This window comes from Strongylocentrotus purpuratus, unplaced genomic scaffold, assembly GCF_000002235.5.
Source record: "Strongylocentrotus purpuratus isolate Spur 01 unplaced genomic scaffold, Spur_5.0 spur5_scaffold_5, whole genome shotgun sequence".
Taxonomy (NCBI): domain Eukaryota; kingdom Metazoa; phylum Echinodermata; class Echinoidea; order Camarodonta; family Strongylocentrotidae; genus Strongylocentrotus; species Strongylocentrotus purpuratus.
The window spans coordinates 39,437,174-39,458,288 of NW_022145611.1; the positions used below are offsets into that span (position 1 = coordinate 39,437,174).

At 36.3% G+C, this 21,115-nt stretch overlaps 2 protein-coding genes across 2 annotated transcripts; one reads left to right on the forward strand and one right to left on the reverse strand.

Moving 5' to 3' along the window:
• Positions 1 to 2,196: 2,196 nt before the first annotated feature.
• Positions 2,197 to 9,346, reverse strand: LOC115929589 (ankyrin repeat and EF-hand domain-containing protein 1-like). Its single transcript, XM_030999093.1, has 7 exons — positions 8,374 to 9,346; positions 7,804 to 8,003; positions 6,994 to 7,267; positions 5,855 to 6,674; positions 5,150 to 5,376; positions 4,518 to 4,720; positions 2,197 to 3,995 (listed from the first exon to the last, which is right to left on the reverse strand). The coding sequence occupies exons 1-7, from the start codon at positions 8,717 to 8,719 to the stop codon at positions 3,717 to 3,719; spliced, it is 2,349 nt and encodes a 782-aa protein (XP_030854953.1). The 5' UTR covers positions 8,720 to 9,346; the 3' UTR covers positions 2,197 to 3,716.
• A 2,933-nt stretch (positions 9,347 to 12,279) lies between these two features.
• On the forward strand, positions 12,280 to 19,170 carry LOC578934 (mitochondrial ribonuclease P catalytic subunit). Its single transcript, XM_011676670.2, has 7 exons — positions 12,280 to 12,350; positions 14,036 to 15,272; positions 15,692 to 15,830; positions 16,249 to 16,398; positions 16,892 to 17,043; positions 17,471 to 17,660; positions 18,280 to 19,170. Exons 2-7 carry the CDS (start codon positions 14,242 to 14,244, stop codon positions 18,403 to 18,405), a joined length of 1,788 nt encoding a protein of 595 aa, XP_011674972.2. The 5' UTR covers positions 12,280 to 12,350; positions 14,036 to 14,241; the 3' UTR covers positions 18,406 to 19,170.
• The last annotated feature ends 1,945 nt before the right edge of the window (positions 19,171 to 21,115 follow it).

Here is a 21,115-nt window from a genome sequence, read left to right on the forward strand (position 1 = left end):
GGCTTAGTAAGGTAATTTGAAATGCTCATCTCTTTTTAAAACATGCTTGTAACATCATGGTGAAAGAGCTGTTTTGTTGTTGTGAATAACATGCGTATCAAATGCAGTCTTCATTCTATGTAGTATTACTTAAGCTACTAGAACTTTCTTCTTCCTTGTCATTGACTTTATATGTAGATGTTCTAGCTTGATGTATAATGAAAATGTAGATTTACATTGTGTATGTCATATTATTTTCATCCAATTATTCTGAACAGTATGAAATGACATAAATAATGTAACATAGAGGTGTATTCAATAGATTTTGGGTTAGGATTCAATCATTCAAATTCTAAGGTTTAAAAAAAAACATACTGATATCTTTTGCTTAATTTTTAATGTAAATTTAAATTTTGCTATGGTATGCTCTAGAAATAAGACTAAAATATAGATTTGAAAGGCTGAAGCTAACAATTACAACCTTGCCAGGTAATGAGTTATATTGTTCAGGAAAGATATTCCCAGACTTGGTATATTTCATAAGAGATCATTATTGAATGAATTTTAGCTGTCATTACAAAGATCAATGAACTATAATTAATTTCAGTTTCTATTTTCCGACTGATAATTTGGTGTTATTATAAATTTGAAGGAAAGGGATTAAGATGCAGTGTCATTTGACAATGTTAAGCACAAGCATCAGGAATCTATAACATTTATCATACCCTTTCATTATCTTTTGTAATGAAAAATAAATGACAAACTCATTTCCGATGGAAAAACAGTGTTAATAATACTTTTCACATATATGAATTATTAGGCTATTTTTATAATGCTGGTAATATTTGCTAACGGAATAAATCACATCTGTTAAAATGCCTTTTAAAACCTAAATCAAGGGATTAACTTATGTGTTATTTCTTAATGTGTAAATAGATATACATGTAATGCTATGATATTGTTCATCTGAAATAGAATTCTTATAGACTAACATTTCATTGTAGCAGTTTTTTTTTTTGTATTGCTATTTATTTTGAGCACACCTTGAGTTTGGTAATTCCTTGCAGCTTTGTTGTAGATGAAAACACATAGTTGAAGCTATTTGCATTATTGAATGTTAGACTTTGATTATTATTTGCAACATGAAGATACAAAAAGGACACATTATGTTCATCATGCTTCATGTTTCATGTGTAACCACATTAGTTTCTGTGAAGAAGAAAAAACCCAAATTGATATTACTTAAACCAGTTAATGTCTATATACATTCTATGTCACAGTGGATTCAAAATTCTATTTACATTTATGCTAAAAGCATGTTTGAAGTACAATCACAAGTTTGGAGCATGTAATGTGTTAATTTATTTATTTGGTCTTTTGCATCAGGAACACTATTTTTTTTTTTAAGCTACTTGATTTATACTTAAATTTGAGTCTTTAAAATAATCCATTGATTGTAGGTATAGTAGACATATTAGACAAAATTTATTTTATTGTTAAGAACTTTGACCAAATCATTTGTTATGAAGGACAGTGTTTCACACAGACAATAATGGCACAAACTTGCAAAATTCTATGATTTGCCAGCGTATTATTTTGTCACGGTATCTGTAGATTGTATCTTCATCTTCTGAATTGTTTTGTTCTGTTTTCAATTTGTGTGCTCAATTGTATCGCTATTGCAATGAAAGATAATAAATATCTTGCTTGACAATTTCAAAACGTGTGTTTGTCATAGATTTGTGTGTACACATTTACATTGATGTTGAAATACTCTGAAACCAGCAACTTTCACGAACTTGGCATGTTGTCACTTTTTGCAAAAGTTTAAAGTTTTACTTTATAATTTTCCTTTCAATTTGATTGTCGCGAATAAGTCGCCCTTCACAATCTGCAAAACTTTCTGGTTTTACAGCACTTATATTTAAATCCATGACTGATCCTATACATAGCCATCACCGTAAACTTATGACAGAAGTTTGTGACAGTTAAGTTGCCACAGGTAATTTAGTTTCGCAAAGAATTTGTTATATATATATATTCTATTAACATACCTCTTTCTTGTATGACCAGGTTTGATAGAGAAGATATACACAATATTATTTTGTTTTTCAATCAGTTTCAATTAATTTCAAGTTAGTATTAGAAATCAACATTTATGGCTCCTACAAGCTACAACTGGACTTACGATATGACAGATAAGTCACGATGGATTAATTCATGTACATAAATATTTATTGATAATCACTTATATGATATTACACAATGAGCACTAAAATATTTCTCTACTTCACACAAAATTCACAAAAATAGAGGCACTTTAACAGAAACTTATGATGTGAAGCAAATAAAGTCTACAAATCAAAAGAAGTACATATTAACACCCTTTGACCTTTCAGATCGGTACTCTTCTTTTTGTTCCAAATCAACATAAAAATATTGTTCTCCAAAAAATTTCCAAAATTGTTTCAAAACTAAAAAAAACTTGACCTGTATTGTTCTTCATACTTTTGCATAAAATTATACAACTTGCAAAATGACTGTAATAATGCTTGTTGATGTCGATAGACATATCTAATATACAAACATTTAAAAATTGACCACAAACAATAGTCTAATTAACTAAAATGCAGTTCACATAAACTAGCTTTTCTCATGAAATCTGATTCTAATTTATATCCGATATCAAAATGTAGTACAGTTGTACATGTAATTGAAAATCTACATGATTATTTCAGTACATAAGTTAACTTCATATCAAAAACACTCCTCAAATATATTTTTGTCACTAAAATACCAACTTGATGATATTTATTGATTCATAATTCATTCTATAGGCCTAGGAGTAATACACAATTCATAATTACTATAAAATAGAAGCATTAATTTAAGGGTACAGAAATAGTGACCTATACATGATACACTTTAAAAAGCCATGATGATTTTATAAAAAAGTGTTTGCTCAATAAAATATTTGTGCTTTATCGTTTGCATAAAAAATAAATTATGTGCATAATCTCAACTTGTTCGCTATGGCATTCATTTAAAAATTATGATGCATAATATAACCATGATTGATGTTTGTTTGTTTTGTTTGTTTTTATAGCTGTATGGATCTAACAAACAAATTTATCATTAAATTAAACATGATTTGATAGCATTAATGTGCATTGCATAATATATATCAGATCTGTGTACAAAGTCAGGAAACATTAGAATGCAATGATGAAGGAGGAATTGATTACCATTACTGCAATCTCCACTAAAATACCAACAAGGAAAAAATGCAGCAATATTCAATAACACCCACCTGATTAAATTCCCATGTTTACTATAGATGAATAAATACAGATGAAATCTACAGCAAATGTTTTCTGTATGACATGCGGCTACTCATCGACACATTTATGCGTGCCCGTTGAGATACAAGTACCAGGTAGTTATTGCCATCAGAAGCATTCAAAAATGGACTTCATATCGCAGGCAAGTCTTGATCAAAATGTTTGATCTTTATAGCGTCACTGAGCACTCTCTCAACTCTCCCACCGAAACTTCCAACACATGTGCTGCACTGTGAATAGCCCACTACATTCTTGTATACATACTTGTATTCTATGAAACAAGCTTCCGACGTTCCAAACAAATCCACCATAATCATAACCATTTGGGAATTTATTCATTTGAATAGGACTTAATCAATTCTCTCATTCCATTTTGGATCTTAATCAAAATAAATTTCAATCATCGTCGGAGTCCACCCCACCAAGTTCTTCTGATTTCTTCATGAAGTTTTCATTAAACGGATGTCTGTAGTCAGGGAAGTCGATACCATCTCCATACCTCTGTCTTCTCTGTTCCTTCTTGATAATAAGCTCCATGGTATTTGGTACATTACTCCATGCTTTGAGGGGTATGTAAGTGATATCCTCCTGGTGTTCTATACCCCCGGCCATGGCCGAGGCTGCTCTTAGTACGGAGCCTTTACGCTCGCGTGGTGTTGTGATTGGAGAGTCGGTCTAAAGAAAGGACAGAAAAAAGTAAAATGTTAGTCTACATAAGAAAATGTATACTTGTTGAAATCATATTTGATGTCCTTTAAATTCAATATTATTGGTAACCAATTATGAGGCACAGTGCTCCTGAGAAAACTGCTTTCTGGTTTATCTCCTACACTAAGTGAATTCTTAACCTCAATCCCGGACCGTACTGTAACTTTACTCTAACTCCAAATCTAACTTTAAACCTAACTGTAACCCTAGTTCTGTATTTTTAAAAGAAAAAAGCATTTTCCATGTTTAATTGCATCATTATTTGGGAAAGTGGTCTTCAAAAAACAAGTGTGAGCTCATGTTCAATCAAGGTAGATATGACTATGCTTACTTGTTGACCTCCATTGATTAAATAAGCTTATAATAAAATTGAATGTAGATCGACTGGTAGACTTCTAAAGAACATTTCATCTAGTTAGAAATAGACTTTTAAATGGAAATCACTGTATGTATACACAGGTCAAATTTCAAAAGAATGCATTTACTCACCCCTGATGGTTGTGATATGAGACCACCCTGAGGGATAGGAGGTACAGACTGCGCCCTCTTGACTCCATCGCTCTTCTTGCCAGCGCTCTTCTTGCCCTTCTTCTTGCCTTCCTTTGGAGTTGGGATGGTTTCAAACTTGTCCGAGACAATTTGAAGAACCCTCGGATCAGCCCACCACCTTGCTACATCCATTGCTGTATCACCTAAAGAGAGATTATATGAATCAAGATTGGAGTTTAAAACCAGTATCTTACAGTTCATGGATTAAACGCCTTCTAATTAACGTTTTGGAAGTACAAGTCCAAAGAAATCAGTGCTTAATGCTTTAGTACTGCTTGTGTTGCTTATTACCGGTATTTAGGGTATTTCAAATTGCAAATATATTGGAGAAGATATTGGAACCTAAAATATTCTTAAATTAAAAGCTAATAAAGGGTCTTAAAAGTTTTCTGCTCATAAATAACATATAGATGAATAGGTTTCTAGTTTTCTGAAATAACTAGGGAAATGAAATATGGATTTAAATTACTTCTTTAAAAAAAATTGCACTCTTTCGACATAAGTCCCAATATATGCCAATTATACATTTGAAATATCCCCTTAATAAAAAAACAATTTCAATCAAATCTTACCTTTTCTATTTTCAAGTTGCACACTACAGCCTCTGTTGATGAGGTACTGTACAACGTTTGGTGAGCCTGTCTGTATAGCCCTCATGAGCGGTGTCCCTCCATTCAATGCCTGAGCGTTCATGTCTGCTCCAGCCTCCACTAACCGCTGGACAATGTCTAGCTGACCAGACAGACAAGCATGGTGAAGAGGAGTCCACTTGAAGTTGTCACAAGTGTTTACCTGGGCTCTGTTTGAAACAACAAGGAGTAAATATTATATAGACTTACTCTGAATGGGAAGAAGATATTGTACTCTTGTCAATTTGGGTTTCATCAATGTTTGGAATAACTATGTTTTCTAAAGAAGTGATAGCAATCATTTCTCTCTCTCTTTTTCTTTATCCTGTATGAAACTCATTCCTTCACAGGTGCAAAACGTATATTAGGATATGGACACTGCTTGGTAGAAGCGTCTCTTGTTAATCTGTTAACTTCCGATGGATTCTCTTTCCTTTTTCCAATGTTCTGATCATTCCTCACATTTCAGTTTTATTGTTATTTCTTCATAATACTTTAGCAACCAAATTCTACTTTTCATCAGTATTTCAACTTGTTTTCATCTGAAGTAAACTTAATTTTGAAAATGCCTCTACAAAAGCATGAATTATGAAGAGCAAAATTGAAATACCATTAATATCAAAATCGCAAATCAAATGCAGCACTTACCCATTATCAACTAAAAACTTGGAAATCTCAAAGTTCCCTTGACCACACGCAATCATGAGGGCCGTCTTGAAGTATTTGTCTCGTACATCCACGCTCCTACCATGAATGAACGCCTGTCGTAATGAGTCTAAGTCTCCCATCTTTGCAGCATCATTAACATTAATGTAAGTCTTTTCTGGATGACTAAGATACCAGGCTGAGTCATCCTGGATGGGATGAAGTGGGGGTCTGTTGCGATCAAAACGACCAGTATCAGTGAATGGTACATGTCTCTCAATGAATACAGGTGGGGGTCCACCCCTTTCAGTTCTATCACCTTCAGGTCCCAAACAAATGGGCATTGGCACTTTGGTTTTACCCTTCTTCTTCTTGCCTTTTTTGCCCTTCTTCTTCTTATCTTTCTTGGCATACGCTGACATGAGATAAGTTTTGTGTACATACTTCTTGGCTCCTAGAAAGTCACTGTAATTGATAACGTTTTCCTTCATCTTGTCATGAAGCTGGAACAGTTTCTTAAAGTCTTCTTCATTGACGGGTGCATCAAACGATATGAGGACATCATAGAACTGGTCCTTAGAGATAACCTCATTCATCTCTGGGTCCATCTCCATGAACTTCTTGGAGAGTTCTTCTTGTCTGGCATTTGCCCAATCATACACCCTGACAGCCCATGGCTCCGTGGGCAGTTTGCCGCCAGTCTGAATCTTTTTGGCAAGTTTCTCAGCCTTCTTACATTCCTTCAGTGCATCCTTAAATCCAAAATTCTTTGCAATCACTTTGGGAAGAAGGCCATCTTCATTCTTCATGTGTGCTTTGGCACCTGTTTAAAAGAAAACAAAAGAAATCAAAAGTAGATTAGTATGAGAATGCTTTATCTACAGCTGATATTTGTCAAAATGGATATACTGTGATAGTTTGAAATTGAATAAAGTTTCTATTCCATTAGATTGTTCTCTAGGCAACAAAAAATATATTCTGACTTAGATATATTCAGAAGTAGTTTTTTATACAAACTATGGAACAATTCAAAAAATTAAAAGTCAATCTGGAGAATATTTAATAGTTCCTTTAAGAGTATACACTAACAAAATTAAAGACCAAGTGCTGACAGTCAAAGCTGAATTCCTACTTCAACCTACCTCTCTGTGCAAGGTATCTGCAACACAGGGCATGACCCCCCTCTGCAGCGTAGTGCACAGGTGTGTTTAGAATGACATCAACACAACCAAAGTCAGCATCGTAGCTAGCTAATATCTGAAGAACCTCAAAGTGCCCTCTCATGGATGCTCTGTGAGTGGGCGTCAGCATGTTCTTGTCGGGTGTGTTCACGTTGCCCCCTTTAGACAGGATGGCTTTGACGACTTCAACACTACCGCTTCCAGCTGCGGCATTCAGCGCTGTTCTTCCTGTGGACTGCATAGATAAAAGATGCATTGTATTCAAAATCATGTTGCACAAACACAAAATTGATTTAATCTTTTTCTCCCTTACATCTTACAAGTTACATTGCACTGTAACAACAAACTAGAAGCAATTTTAGTGATGGTGGTACCGGTATAAAGCCCAATAGAGAAGGTATTTCAAAAAACCTGAATAAATCTCTTGCATTTTACCATGCTCAAAATTATGAAATGAGGACCAAGTAGATGTACGCATTGATACACGTAATTCAGCAATTTTAAAAAATTCAAAGTTTCAAACCTTTCATTTGTTTCCATAGTTTTTTAGTAAGCCTACATTTGTATTTCATACATCAAATACTTATCTCTCTTTGTATGCTATTCAAAGTATTCAAGTTGTAGTTAAATGCGTATCCTAATGTCTGATTTTGCTCTTGACATTTTCTTTGTTTAAATACAATTCTTTTTTGTGGAATATTCATTATTGAATGTTTCCCTTATATTCTGAAATCTTGTCTACAGTAGCTCTTGTGGGATTGGGAAACTTACTGGATGTGTGCTGTTTGGATCAGCGCCTTGGTCGAGAAGCTTCTTACAGATATCTTCATTCTCTTTTGCTTCTAGACAGGCTACAACCAGAAGAGGCATGCCATCATTAGATGTATTGTTACACTCTGCTCCATTCTCCATAACAATGGCTGTACAGCGAGCATGACGACTGGTTGGCAAAATACAGAAGAACAAAATACCTATAAAGAAAAATGAAAAGAACAAGAGTTTAAAGTATGAATTCTCAAAATACACCTCCATAAATATAAATTTGGTTTATTTGTATGTTCATCATAATCCGTACGTTTAAAGAATCACTTATATTATTAACTTACTGACCAAATTAGGGACTAACTAGAAAAAGAAAAAATTGCATTGCTCAATATGACTTCAAATGTACTCCAAGTATCAAGTATAAAGAGTCAAATAAATGTAATTCTTTTGTGAATACAGAAATCATAATTATCAGTTCCTCTTAAACATTTTGCTTCATATTTTAATATAGATTCTAGACCTGAAAAAACATCAACTTGAATCTTGTCTGCTGGCTGAGTATAAAATCTTCCTCACCTTTGCCATCAGTATCTTTTATCTTCATGTCTGAGCCAGCTGTGGCTAAAATTTCCAGAGTCTGGACATGGCCAAACTCTGCAGCTCTCATCGCAGCTGTTCTCCCTTTAAGATCGATGACGTTGGGATGGGCTCCCAAGTCGAGAAGGAATCGTACCATCTCCTCATCATTGACCCTTGCTGCCAAATGCAATCCTGTTTCACCTTCCTCTGGTTCACTGTAGTTGACGAGATGTGGGACTCCATTTGAGCACAGTTTCTCAATCTGTGCTTTGTCCTTCGATCGTACACACTGCAAGAACTTGTGAACTTGCAAGATTTCAAGTCTGGTTTGTGCAACTGGCATTGTTGACACTGGGTCCTTCTCTGCTTCTTCTTTATTATTAAGTTTCAAAGATTGCTTTATAGTGTTAGCGGTTGTAGATCATGAAATTTCAACTCTTACTTGCAGAATCAAATAGTCAAGACATCACCACAATGGCAATGAACAAGTCCCAGATTTTTCAGGAACTTGTTGTTTACTCAAATAAACTTCGAACAAATTCTTAATCTTAGATCTTACACTCATCACAAGTGTCCACCATGCACCAAAATCGTTAAAACATCACACTCTGCATAAAGATTATCGATGATTCTGCATTTCGTCTCATGTTACTTGCAGTAAGAATCTGTGAAATGCTCCAAATTCAACACCTGTCGTTTCCGCCGTCTCGCCTGGCCGTGAAAAGGGGTTGTCACACCGATATCCGGAAGAGAAATTGATTCCACAATAAACTGCACGAAAATTAAGTGGTTTTATGTCCAAACAGCTGCTCGCTCATTTCTGTAAATCTATGAATTATGTTGCATAAAATCGGGAAATAAATATTTGTATATCCATGTTATTCCTTATCATTGATGTGATGTTGCTGAGGTCCTAAAGTTGGGGTCAGATGCATTGAGCGGCCTACGTTGCTATTTTCGTGGTAGTGTTCCGCATATATGCACCTGTATTGTTCGCATCGCGATAACACACACACAGTACTTTATACAGTACACACGTTGCGACCGTATCCGAAAGCGTGTGTAGCAATGCCCGTTGCTAAGGAGAAGACAATCAAATGGGGGTGTCTCATCGAACTCAAACCATGTCTACGTCTACGAACGTCTAGTTTGTGCTTGTGGTCGGTATTTTGTCCTTGATGCTCTGTCGGGACCATTGTGTGGTTGCAGAGGAAGGATGGCCAGATAACGGATTGCTATTATGTAACATGTAGGCTATTTATACAAGATCAAGTTTACAAGATTATGTCTGACATTAGCTTTTTATCCCCTTTCTTAATTAATAAAGAGTAACCCTATGCAATTGTTGCAATGCAAGACGATTGGGGTAGGCCTACATAATTATGTCAAGTCATCGTTTGGTCAGAGATATGATAATTGATATAGTAACATCACTGCTTTTGTTATCTTGCCAGTTGTCTATAAATGTGATGTTTATAACTGAGTTGTCTATGTGAAATGTAAATTTCTATTGTTAAACGTGTTGATATAAATTTGCCAATGAAAATAAATAAATAAATAAATAAATAAATATTTTTTTAAAAATCCCTAAACATGGGGTATGATTTTGCGCTGCAAGATCTATAAAAATGCCCCAACATTTCAGATCTTGGCCTTATAACATGAGTTACTATTTTCTTCAGGATAAAATCTCACCCTTAATCTCGTTACATTGAAAATTTCATGCAAATGGAAAATGGCAAAACCTTAAAGCCCCACTGCACTAGCTACTTGCCCCCTCTATATTGCAAACAATGTATAAGCGGTGACCGTTTGCAGTGGCGGATTCAGGGGGCAAAGGCGCAGCACGTGTGTCCCCCCCCCCCCCCCCCCCCCCGTAGAAAAAAGGGGGAAGGGGAAGGGGGAAAGAAAAAGAGAGAAAAGTAGAAAAAGGAGGGGGGAAAGGAAGAAAAGGGTAGAGAGGGAGAAGAAGAAAAGAGGGAGGAGAGAAAAAGGAGCCGGGGAAAGGAAGCAAGAACAAGAGAGAGAGGGGGGGGGGGGAGGCGGAAAAAGAAGAAATGGGGAAAGACGGAGGAGAGAAATAGGGGGAAAGAAGAATGTTGAGAAAGGAATATAAAAAAAAGGTGGATGATAATATATAAGAAGGTGTTTTTTTAACCGGGAAAGGGGTGGGGGGGGGGCGGTACACAATTTTGTGGTGTGCACAATATGGAGTCCCTCTTCAGGCGTGTAGCCCCCCCCCCCCCCACACACACACACACAAAAAAGCACATGAAGAACAACAAAAAGAGATGGAAAAAGAAGGGAAAGAGATATTTTTTATGAGTTAAAGGAGAAAGGAAAAAATTGAAAGAAAATTAAACAACGATAGAAAAGAGGAGCGAGAGCATGAGAAATTGCATTTCTTTTAAAAGAATAATGGGATAACAACCAGTGGCGTCGCTAAGGGGGTGTGACACCCCCCCCCCCCCCCCACACCTGTCAGGATATTGTCGGTAAAATTGCGCTGCTGTCGGAGGGAAAGGGGAGAAAAGGAAAAGAAAGGAAAGAGAGAAGAGAAGAATGAAAGAGAAAAAAGAAAAAGAGGAAGGAGAGGAAAGAAAGGAAAAGAAAGAAAAGAAAAAAAAAGAGAAAAAAGAGAAAAAGTAACCAAAAGATACGAGGGATGAAAAAGAGGAGAGAGAGAGGGGGGTAAGAGCCTGAGAGAAGAGGGGTGGGAGTAAGGGATGTTGGGTGGAGTCACCACGTCGAGGGGGCAAGAAAGATACGCATAAATAATTATGTTGCTGTGTCGGATCCGCCGTGTCGGTATTCTTGCTCGAACCTCGTGTACTATAATTATCAATGCAGAAGTTTGAAGTCGGTGAAATGTATTAGGTCGGTCGGCCGGCATTTTTTTTTCCGCAACGAACTGTTACTTTTTATCGGACAAAGAATCGTTTTTTGAAAATTCAGTCTATGAATAAGAGTCAGAACAACGAATCGTCTTCTTTCTCTAATAATTTAATGAAACGTCAAAGCTTCAGCGCTTCGCGCGGGAGGGGGCATCCAAAAGAGGCGAACCCGCGTCCTCGGCTGAAATATTTATAAATTTGAGTCACTTCTAATTCTCAAAATTTCACCAGTGTGCAAGGGGAACTCCCTCCCGCACCAATCCCATGTAGTATTTTAATTCAGAATGTGATAAATGAATGCTTTTGAAAATCATGCCGTCACAAACAGGATTCGGTTTAAGCTGAAATTTACTAAATATGGAAAATTAGGTATTTTCCAAAGCCTGCTAAACTAAAAAATTTGCCATAAACATAAATTATTGTGCATTCCTATCTTGTGAATTTCTATATGAATATAAGCTCCCAAAACACAATGCCATCCCTTGTCAGAATGCAAAGTGAGATTATGGAGGGCACGGCTGGCCTCTCAGGGTTAGGGAAGATGTCAGGATCTTTTCACACCCAATTCCCGACCTCACCCCAAAGTTCGCGAACTTGTAGGCCTATTGCATTGAATGCATTCCTACATTCTCAAATCAAGTGGTTGCGAGTTCTGACTTTGAAAAAATGGATAGCAGAATTAAAGCTGAACGATGGGTTTCTTTGGAATACAGAGAATCAAACGAGGAAATGTTCCCAAAGGTGTCAAAGGTGTCAATAGATCCCTTTTAAACATCATTATTCATTTCCCAAGAAACCCATCGTTCTGTCAGTCAGTAGTATCATAACTGAGAAGAAAAGGTACATGAATTAGATGTTGACTGGAGAACAAAACGAGTGAAAGAGAAGCAAAGCAGTAGTATGTCCATGAGCAAAACAATAATGGGCAGGATCAGGAGCACCAACTACCGGTAGCGATTTTTTCTTCTCGAATTGTTGTATCAACCACACCATACAAGTAAGTGGCGAGGGCCAGGGGAAAGAAATTTTAAAAGTCGCCAGAATTTCTGTTAGCTGTCAAGTTTCACCGTATTTTGAAAGGTAAGAACCGAATTCCTGTTACATTGCACATTATTTTTCAAAAGAGTACATGATGAATCGACAAAGTTGAGCTCAGTAGGCCATATATTAAAACATCGTCCGCTACTGCGCATACTTTCAGTCCCATCTGCTTATTTTTTAGTTGGAAACTTCGGGAATCCACGTCCAAATCTGATCTGCTAGCTGCTGCGCTCGTCTAGGTCCATGGCCGTGCACTTGTGATGCTGGCTAATATTACAAAACCAAACTCTAGCTCTCCGCACGCGTGAAAGTGAAAATCAGTTTTGCAACAACAAGACAACCATGCTCTGACTTTTATTTATTGTAGTAGACAGCCATTCTACAGCAGTGGTTGACCTCTGTTTTTAAATTATCAAGAAATAACATTGGCAAATAAATTTAACTCTACATCATTGTGTCCGGGTGTGCACAATTAGCATGTTTGACTTAAAATTTGAGTTGATATTTGTAATGATATGGATATTCTCGTGTTTACGTTTTCCTCAAAGGTTCATTGATGTACATGTACAAGGCAAATTCCTGGTAGATTTCGCTAGAACTATTTTTACAAACATACATGGTGAATTCCTTGTATGCTATTTTTAACACCTGTTCCGAGACGTTGCGCTCTTAATTTTGGCTCTACTTTTTCGGCTTGGCCGATTGGATTAGGTGTCGCTGGGCGTGTCGCCACAGTTGACTTAAATTTAATTAGGCAAATTTGGGAAATAGATTTGTATTACAATTGGAAGGGTTTTTCCTTGTTGCCGGGTCTGTTCACACTATCGAAATAGTATGAGAGAGGAAGTGAGGATTACAGGTGTGTAATAGCCAGAAGCATGTGGGCTCGCTAGTGTGGACGGACATAGCAACATTTATTCCTTTTTATATTCATTGAATTAATTTCCAGGGTTGTTGGGTCTCCGGGTGATTTGCATCTCTTGTTTGAAAGATTAGAATGTACGAGACACAGGTGGGTGCGTGAAAGAAGTATGTGAGGAATAGAGATGCGGATCATCCGGAGCGCCTTATATCCGGGGGGGGGGGGGGGGGGTAAATTCGCCAAGAAATATAGGACCTTTTAATACGGAAACTAATTATGGGTGGATTGATATTACGCAAAGCGTCTGTGTGACACGCCTCAATTTTTGGGAGGACGAGGCGTGTCAGTTCGGGGGGATAAAAACCGAGTTGCGTCTCTGGAGCGGGACCTCTTTTCCGTTACGATACCGACATGAGTTGCTAATTTGCTTCAATTAGGTTGCCCAGCCCCAAAACATGAACTTCGTGATTTATTAATTCTACGTTTATTTTAATAAATCTTCAACTCCAATCAAGAATTTGTTTTAGTGACTTTGATTTATCTTCGTTTTCTACACTTCATGAACTAAAGTTATACTTTAACATTTTCTGAGTCGGTACTAGGCGGGGCGGCTTTGGCCACCGGGCCGTCTCGCCGTGGATCGCTTCAAATAAATGAGTGTTATCAATGTGTGACATAATGACTGCATTGACCAATTGGAGGTGCCCTATACATGTTACATAAATGTTTATCTTGTGTTTCTGCTTCTATATACTCAAAGCCTACCTTCTATGAAGTAAAAGAAAGATAAGAAGAAACTTCAGAAAGAAAAGAAATGCATTTTTTTAAATTTTCTGATTTAAATTTTGTATTGCTATTTCAGAACTGATGGTCTTATAAGGTGTATGTGTGCCAAGACTCCTGTTTTCAGAGACTACTAGAGAAGGTATCATTTAACTTTTTTTTTTTTTTTAAGGAACTATTGTATGAGATTACCTGATATGACTCGAATTTGGAGGACATCCTGGATTGTTATACAGTAATGAACCCTCCACAACTGAGATATTAATACACTTCAGCTAAAGGAATATGATGGCCCTTCTTTCTTCAGTATGTAGCATGAAGAAAATGGCTTCCAGAAGTGCTCAACTGAAGTCTTTGGTCAATAAGCTTTCATTTCAAGAAAGAGCTGGATCATTCAGATTTCATAGTAGAACATCTCTGTGTATTTCACAAATTAGTATAGTCCAATCTGTGTTCTCAAACCAAAGAAGGAAATGTGAATATATATCTCCCTATTACTTGAAAGCAAATGCAGGCCCATGGCACACATTCCTGCCTCAGAGGACATTGTCCAGTGAAAGCACTTTGACTCAAGTTGATAAGCAAAGAGGAGAAATTGGATCAAGAAGAAGTAGATGGCTTATAGAAATTTCAAAAGACCAATGGTTTACAGCTGATCAGTGGAAACAAATGAAAACCAGGTGGTCGGATGAGCAGCAGCAACGGAGAAAGCAATACATAGCAAGAACAGAATTTGAATATGAGCTGCATGCCATGGAATCAATTGCTGCACAACCGTTCCCAGTTGCAGCGAAGTCTCTCATTGCTTTCATCAAGGATGAGCACACTGTCATGAAGAGTCAGTTAGTGAGTAAATGTCTTTTCATGTGTACAACATGTCAAGATCTTGAAGGAATTCTTTGGTGTGTGGATTGGCTGGAGGAGAACCAGGGCATGATGGACAAGGGAACCATAGCCAATGCTGTATCAGGTCTATGCTTGACAGACAGGTGGCAGCAGAGCTCTAGCTTTATTGCTAGGGCTGCTGATGCTGATTGTGTTACTTCAAGAATCCTAGAACCTTACCTGATAGCTGCTTGTGAGCATGGTGATGAAAGTCTTGCCAAATCTCTGCTCGAGGATCACTACAGAAAAGATCTCATCCCAACGGATGCTAGTGCTTTGAAAATCATTGCAACCTTCAAAAGCAATGCAGATGACCGATCTATTCTGGAGGACAATGAGCACATAGTGACAAGACTTCTGGATTACAAGAGGGCAAAGAGGTACTTTCCTTCACAACATGTTGCAGAGGAACTGGGCAACTGGTTCAAAAGGTGATTTCTTTTGGGGTATTCATTTCATGGCTAGCATTTGAAATCCAAGATCCATCGTAATTTAGATGTCTCTTTTGGTAATTTCACTGTAAAGTTCTTTTGCACAATCATTCATACGTGACATTAGTGAAATTGAAACAGAAAGAACATGTGATTGAATGAATACAATTAGAGACAGATGGGTTTTATTTCTTGGTATTTAATTGATGCAATTGATGAAGAATAAACCATTTATATTTCAAAAAATAAAAATCTTTTCACGTAATCAGAATGCATTATAGTAGTTGCAAAACACGCCTTGGACAGATGGCCCTGGCATAGCTGTTAAGATTTTGTTTTTAATGGAACATACGTTGTAAATGTTAGGTGTCTTGCTTGTATTATGTAATAGAGCTTATTTTTTACTATTTTTCCTGTAGCAAGCAGCATGAGACATGGAAAGTTTCTCACACCAAGATCAGTCATACAGGTGTTTGTAAGTCTTGCTCTAGTCATCTTGAACCTCTACAGACAAGTGAAGAAGAGTTCAACAATCTTAGAGAAGAGATCTTTAGTAAGGTATGTAGAGTTCAATGTCAAGGTTTTTCATTGCTTTGATATTTTTGTGCTTACCTTTTGTATCATATTGGCATCCTCTTTGCTTTAAGTTGATGATACATGTAGTTCTTAGCCCTTCATGTTTTATTTTTCCTCCTTTCCCTTGCTATAATATATATTCCAATCTCTATTTTGAAATAGATTTGCTTTAGTTATTAAGATAGGTTTGTTTGTTTGACTTTGACTGTAATAAGTTGTAACAAACTTTCCAGGAGGAGAACAATTGTTAAAAGGAAGGTACTGAGCCCCTTTCTTTCACTCCATGTATATGTTGTGTACTTGTATCCAGTCTCGTTTGTGATTGGAAACTCTTATGTAAAAACTTTCTCTCTTCGTTCTCTCTTCCTCTCTCTCTCTCTCTTTCAATGTATATTATTAGGTAATCAGAGGCAAAGACATATTCAGGAAGACAACCCCAGAAGAGCTAGATGCCTTCATGAAATTCATTGATTCTGGACCTTCATATGACATTGTCATAGATGGTCTTAATGTTGCTAAACTCAAGAAGAGAAAGTCACCGGGTAAAGTGGTATGTTCCAAACAAAATTATGTCTGATAGTTATTTGTACTCTTCCTCAAGATCATTGATTAAGTGATATTATTTTTGTAGATAAGACTTGTTATTATGTACATTATGTTATCTTATTTTGTATTAGAAGTGAGAGTGAGGTAGTTTGCAGAGAATATGACTGTCAGTAAAGTTGTATTACTATTCAAAGAGTATTTGTCTTATTTCTGGGCCAACATAATTGCTTGTATTGTATAAAATATAAACCCTACACTTGGTTTAAGCTCGGTGGAAAGTCCAATTTAAATTATAAAGTTAGACTGAGGTCTGAGTTTCCCCTTTGTTAACTTGACTTAGTCCTTGTATCAGCTTGAACTGAGTTATTAAAGTATAGGCCAAATAGTTTTTTTAAAGGAAAATTGTGTTTTTCTATCTATTATCTAAAGACCACTTTCAAAGGCTTGCTACATCCTGGCACATTATTCACAGCTACATTATGTTTTCTCATTCCCAGCTGAGACAATTTGTGGAGTACCTTACCAAGAAGCTTGGCTACAGCTGTCTTGTCCTTGGGAGACATCACATGCTGAAACAACGAAATCAGTTTGAGAAAGGTGACATGGCTGTCATACAAGTCCTTGCTGACTGCTTCTTTACACAAAACATGTAAATATCAAGCTCCATTATTATTATTGTAGTGTATGGACAAATTGAAATGTATCTAATGTACCCGCAGAGATTACAAACCCAACTTATGTGAGTAAAGGCATAGCTTTTCAAATGCTAAACAGTGAAAGATATTTATGTATATCATTTCCATGTAAGTGTTTGCCAGATACTGTGTATGGGTTAAACTATATCTACACTGTCTGATAGTACCAATTAAAGTACTAAATTTTGCAGAAAGGTAACCATAGCTTTGCATGAGTAATTTTTACACGAGGTAAGCATTTTCTGGATATAATTATGTATGTGAGCTAAGCCTTGTACATGACATGTGAGATGATCAGCCCCAAAGATGGTAAAGATAATAATATTCCATACACCTCTCTGCAGATATGACCTTTAAACCCTTGTATCTTAACCCCTACAGGTCAGAGGATGACCCTTTCATGATGTACGCCACCATGCACAGTGGTACAAAGACCAAGTATGTCAGTAGAGATCTGCTCCGAGATCACAAAGCCTTACTGAGTCCTGGTGCTCATCTGTCATTCATAAAATGGCAACGTACCCAGCAGCTCACTCCTGTGGACTTCAGAGAAGGAAAAGCAATCTTCAAGGTAATGATCACAAGTTTTATACTTTTGCCATGGATATGCTATCCAATAGCTTATTGAGAGAGAGAGAGGGAGAGAGATAGGTAAATGTGAGTATGTGAGTGATGGTCTGTCGGTCTTTTTATTTAGCCTCAAATAGTTCTTCTTTGTGTTGTGCCATTCTTTGGAAAGAAAAACCTTATTAAGGTCATTAGATGTTCTAGATTACATTAGAAAGATAGGTTAGTACCAAAATGTCAAAATACAAACTTTTGATAGAGTGCAGAAATCTTTCATCGTCATATCCATGTTTAATACAAGTGTCTCTTTCAATTAGCTATTTTATAGGGTAATTGTTTAAAATTATGATTTGCCTAGGATTGTTTGATGATGCTATACTCCAATGTAGTTTGATGCATTGGACTCTTACTATAGTTTGGAAATAAATAATCAATAGACGCATTTAAATTTGATTCAAACGTCACACACAAAATGGTGGACATTTAGGAAACAGCACGACAATATACTTTCAGTGGTCTACACTGCCAAACAAAAAAATAAAAATGAGAAATCATAATAAACCTTTAATTTTATGTCTGGATCACTAATGTTTACAATTACTCTTCTGTACTTTTTACTGCAGCAAAATCTGGCTCATGACACTGTAATACAGTCAACAGATAAGAGCTGGCATATCCCCTATGATGACGGTCAACCACGCTTCTCATATGAGGTTCCCCTGACATGGCTGTGTGCTGTTAAAGACTAGTTTATTCACAACTCTAACCATACAATGGCTATGCATTTTTGTTTTGCATTGCTCTAAGAAATTTGATTCATCTTCAAAAGTCAAGGTGATCTATTGGGAAATCCATGCTTACCTAGGAAATGGGATTTCTTTTTTAAAGAGACAACAAAACTTTCTAATTGATACTTCTTTATTTAGGCACTCTAACAGGAACATGTATTCATAAGAGCATGCCAACTATAGTCAAGCTTAACCTACCCAGAGTTTAATAATCAACTGATTGATGAAATGCCCATTGTACCCCCGTTTGTTCCCATAAATTACCATAATTATAAAGTTATAAACACAGACCATGTCATTATTTTAATTTCATGACTTTCAGCAGGATATTCCATGGCATTGATGCTCCATACTCCATGAAAATATCAGTGGACCTGGTACAGCCAAGGCTAACTCAAGTTGCATTTGTATGCCCCAAAGCTAGTGCAACTTATGATAATACTGGCTGTCCTTATTTCTGATATTAAACTGCCCCTGTATTCTGATTTCTGAATTCTCCGGGCCTACATGTCAAACATATTTAATTGATAACAAGTTAGGAAACTTGGTATAAGCTAGTGAAACCATTGCATGCATTTGATTGCTTGGCTTTCAGCAGATTATGAAAAAGACATTTAAGTAAATTTTATAAAGTTTATATTTTTCAAATTTGTGTAGTTATTTGTTTCTAATTGACTTACTATAACTTGTATGATGTTACATTAAAGATACAATGACCACAAAGCTCTATTTGAGTATCACATTTACTTTTGTTGTTTTATATTGTTTATCTTTGGGAAGGTGAGACATACAGAGATGGAGAGGGGGCAGAAGCTGAAAGAGAGACAGAGAAAGAGAAGAGGGAGGGAAAAGATGGTGTGGGAGAGAAGAGTGTACATGTAGAGGGAGAGGGGGGGGGGGGGTTGTAGTATGAACATAATGATGAGTTATGAAAGAGTTACTAAATGCTACAACAACCAGTTGAATGTGTTGGTGAGAGTGTTGTACAAGTCTTTTTGAGGGGCTGATCCCCCTTCATGACAGCTTTACCAGAGCTTTGCAAAAAAAAATGTTTTCACTTGTAGCATTGCTTTTAAAATATTTTCAGTCATGATAAATGAATCGAATGGCGCTGAAAGGGGGATTCAAATGTCTGCCAAGACAGGTAGTCAGTATCTAAAAGTCTGCAAAAAAAGTTGAATTACAGATGCATACATATTCTTAATCTTGTACATGAATTGCACTTCTCTTATTCATCTCTCACATTTCTCTTTATTATTTCTGAAGAGTGAAATCGATGGTCTCTTTCATATAGAAGAAAGAGAGGAATGTTGTCTGTGATGAGAAAGGCCTGTGCTCATGTTTAAGATCCCCAATCTTCAGAGAAAGCAAGGGAGAGAGAGAGAGAAAGAGAGAGAGAGAGAGAGAGAGAGAGAGAGAGAAAGAGAGAGAAAGAGTATAATATTTAAACACAAACTTACAGACAAACTTACAAGTACAAACATGTATTAACATTCAATAGTATCCAAGCACCAGAATATCTTTAATTCCATTGTAAATGTATTTATTATTCTCCAAGAAAAATCACCTTTTACTACTTTATCTGAAAAATACATTTCTGTGAGCTATAACTGTATTATGTATAATGTATCATCATATTCCCAGCTTTGCACTGCAATAGCAGCACGTATCTACATGAAGAACAAGATGCTGGTACAATCATAATACTGAACGTGAAATTCTCAAAGTCAAAATAATACAATAGAAATAGAAGCCCAAAACTACTGTTTCTGATGTAACCTACACAAATGACAAGTTGCATTGACTACGGTAGTAATGTGATGTGTCTCCCCCCCCCCCCCCCCCCCCCCACAAGAAAAAGAAATCCAAGAATCACACTAAATTTACTGTGGCAATAGCTGAACAAAATAGATTGGTAAAAGTTTAACCAAAATCAGATAGAAAAAAATGAATGTTTAATATTTTAGGGTGAACAAGAATAAAAAATAGAGAAATTGGTCATACCATTCTAGGTAAACTTTCCTTTTCATTTTTACAGTAACGTATCAAACATTCTCTGTAGTCTAGTACTGTAGTCCGAGTAGCTTTTTCACTTGGAGCTTTACTCCAGATATATTACCTGTATCATGTTGTTATTATAATATATAAACAAAGTCTCCTTTATATTGAGAAAAGTGTAACTTAATTCATTTTTGAATGACTGTCATTATTAAACTACCAATTTGAGATTTCCATCTTTCAGTGATCTCAACTTCAAAAATTCTTAATTTTCTAATTGTACTCTGGATTTTGTTCAAACATTCACCAATCTATTTCTCTGATTCCTTCTTTCATTTGAAGCACACATAATTCAATAGGCAGTGAAACACCGACTAAAGTAGTCACTTTAAACCTTCACATATAAGAATCTCATTTTCTTTATAGTAACAAATCTGTGAAAATACGGTAGAGAAAAATAAAATAGAAATGTAGTATTTTAGCTCACTACAGCAAGTCAAAATATTCAGCACAAATTATGAGAGGCATAATAAGGCAATATGTGCAATGTGTCCCATACAACATATGACATTTATTCATACATTTCACCCATGAACGAAAAATGTATTGATACACCTACGACTCGTGGTAGTGATACCATAAAGCAGTGCAAAGCCCCATTATGCAATGGTCT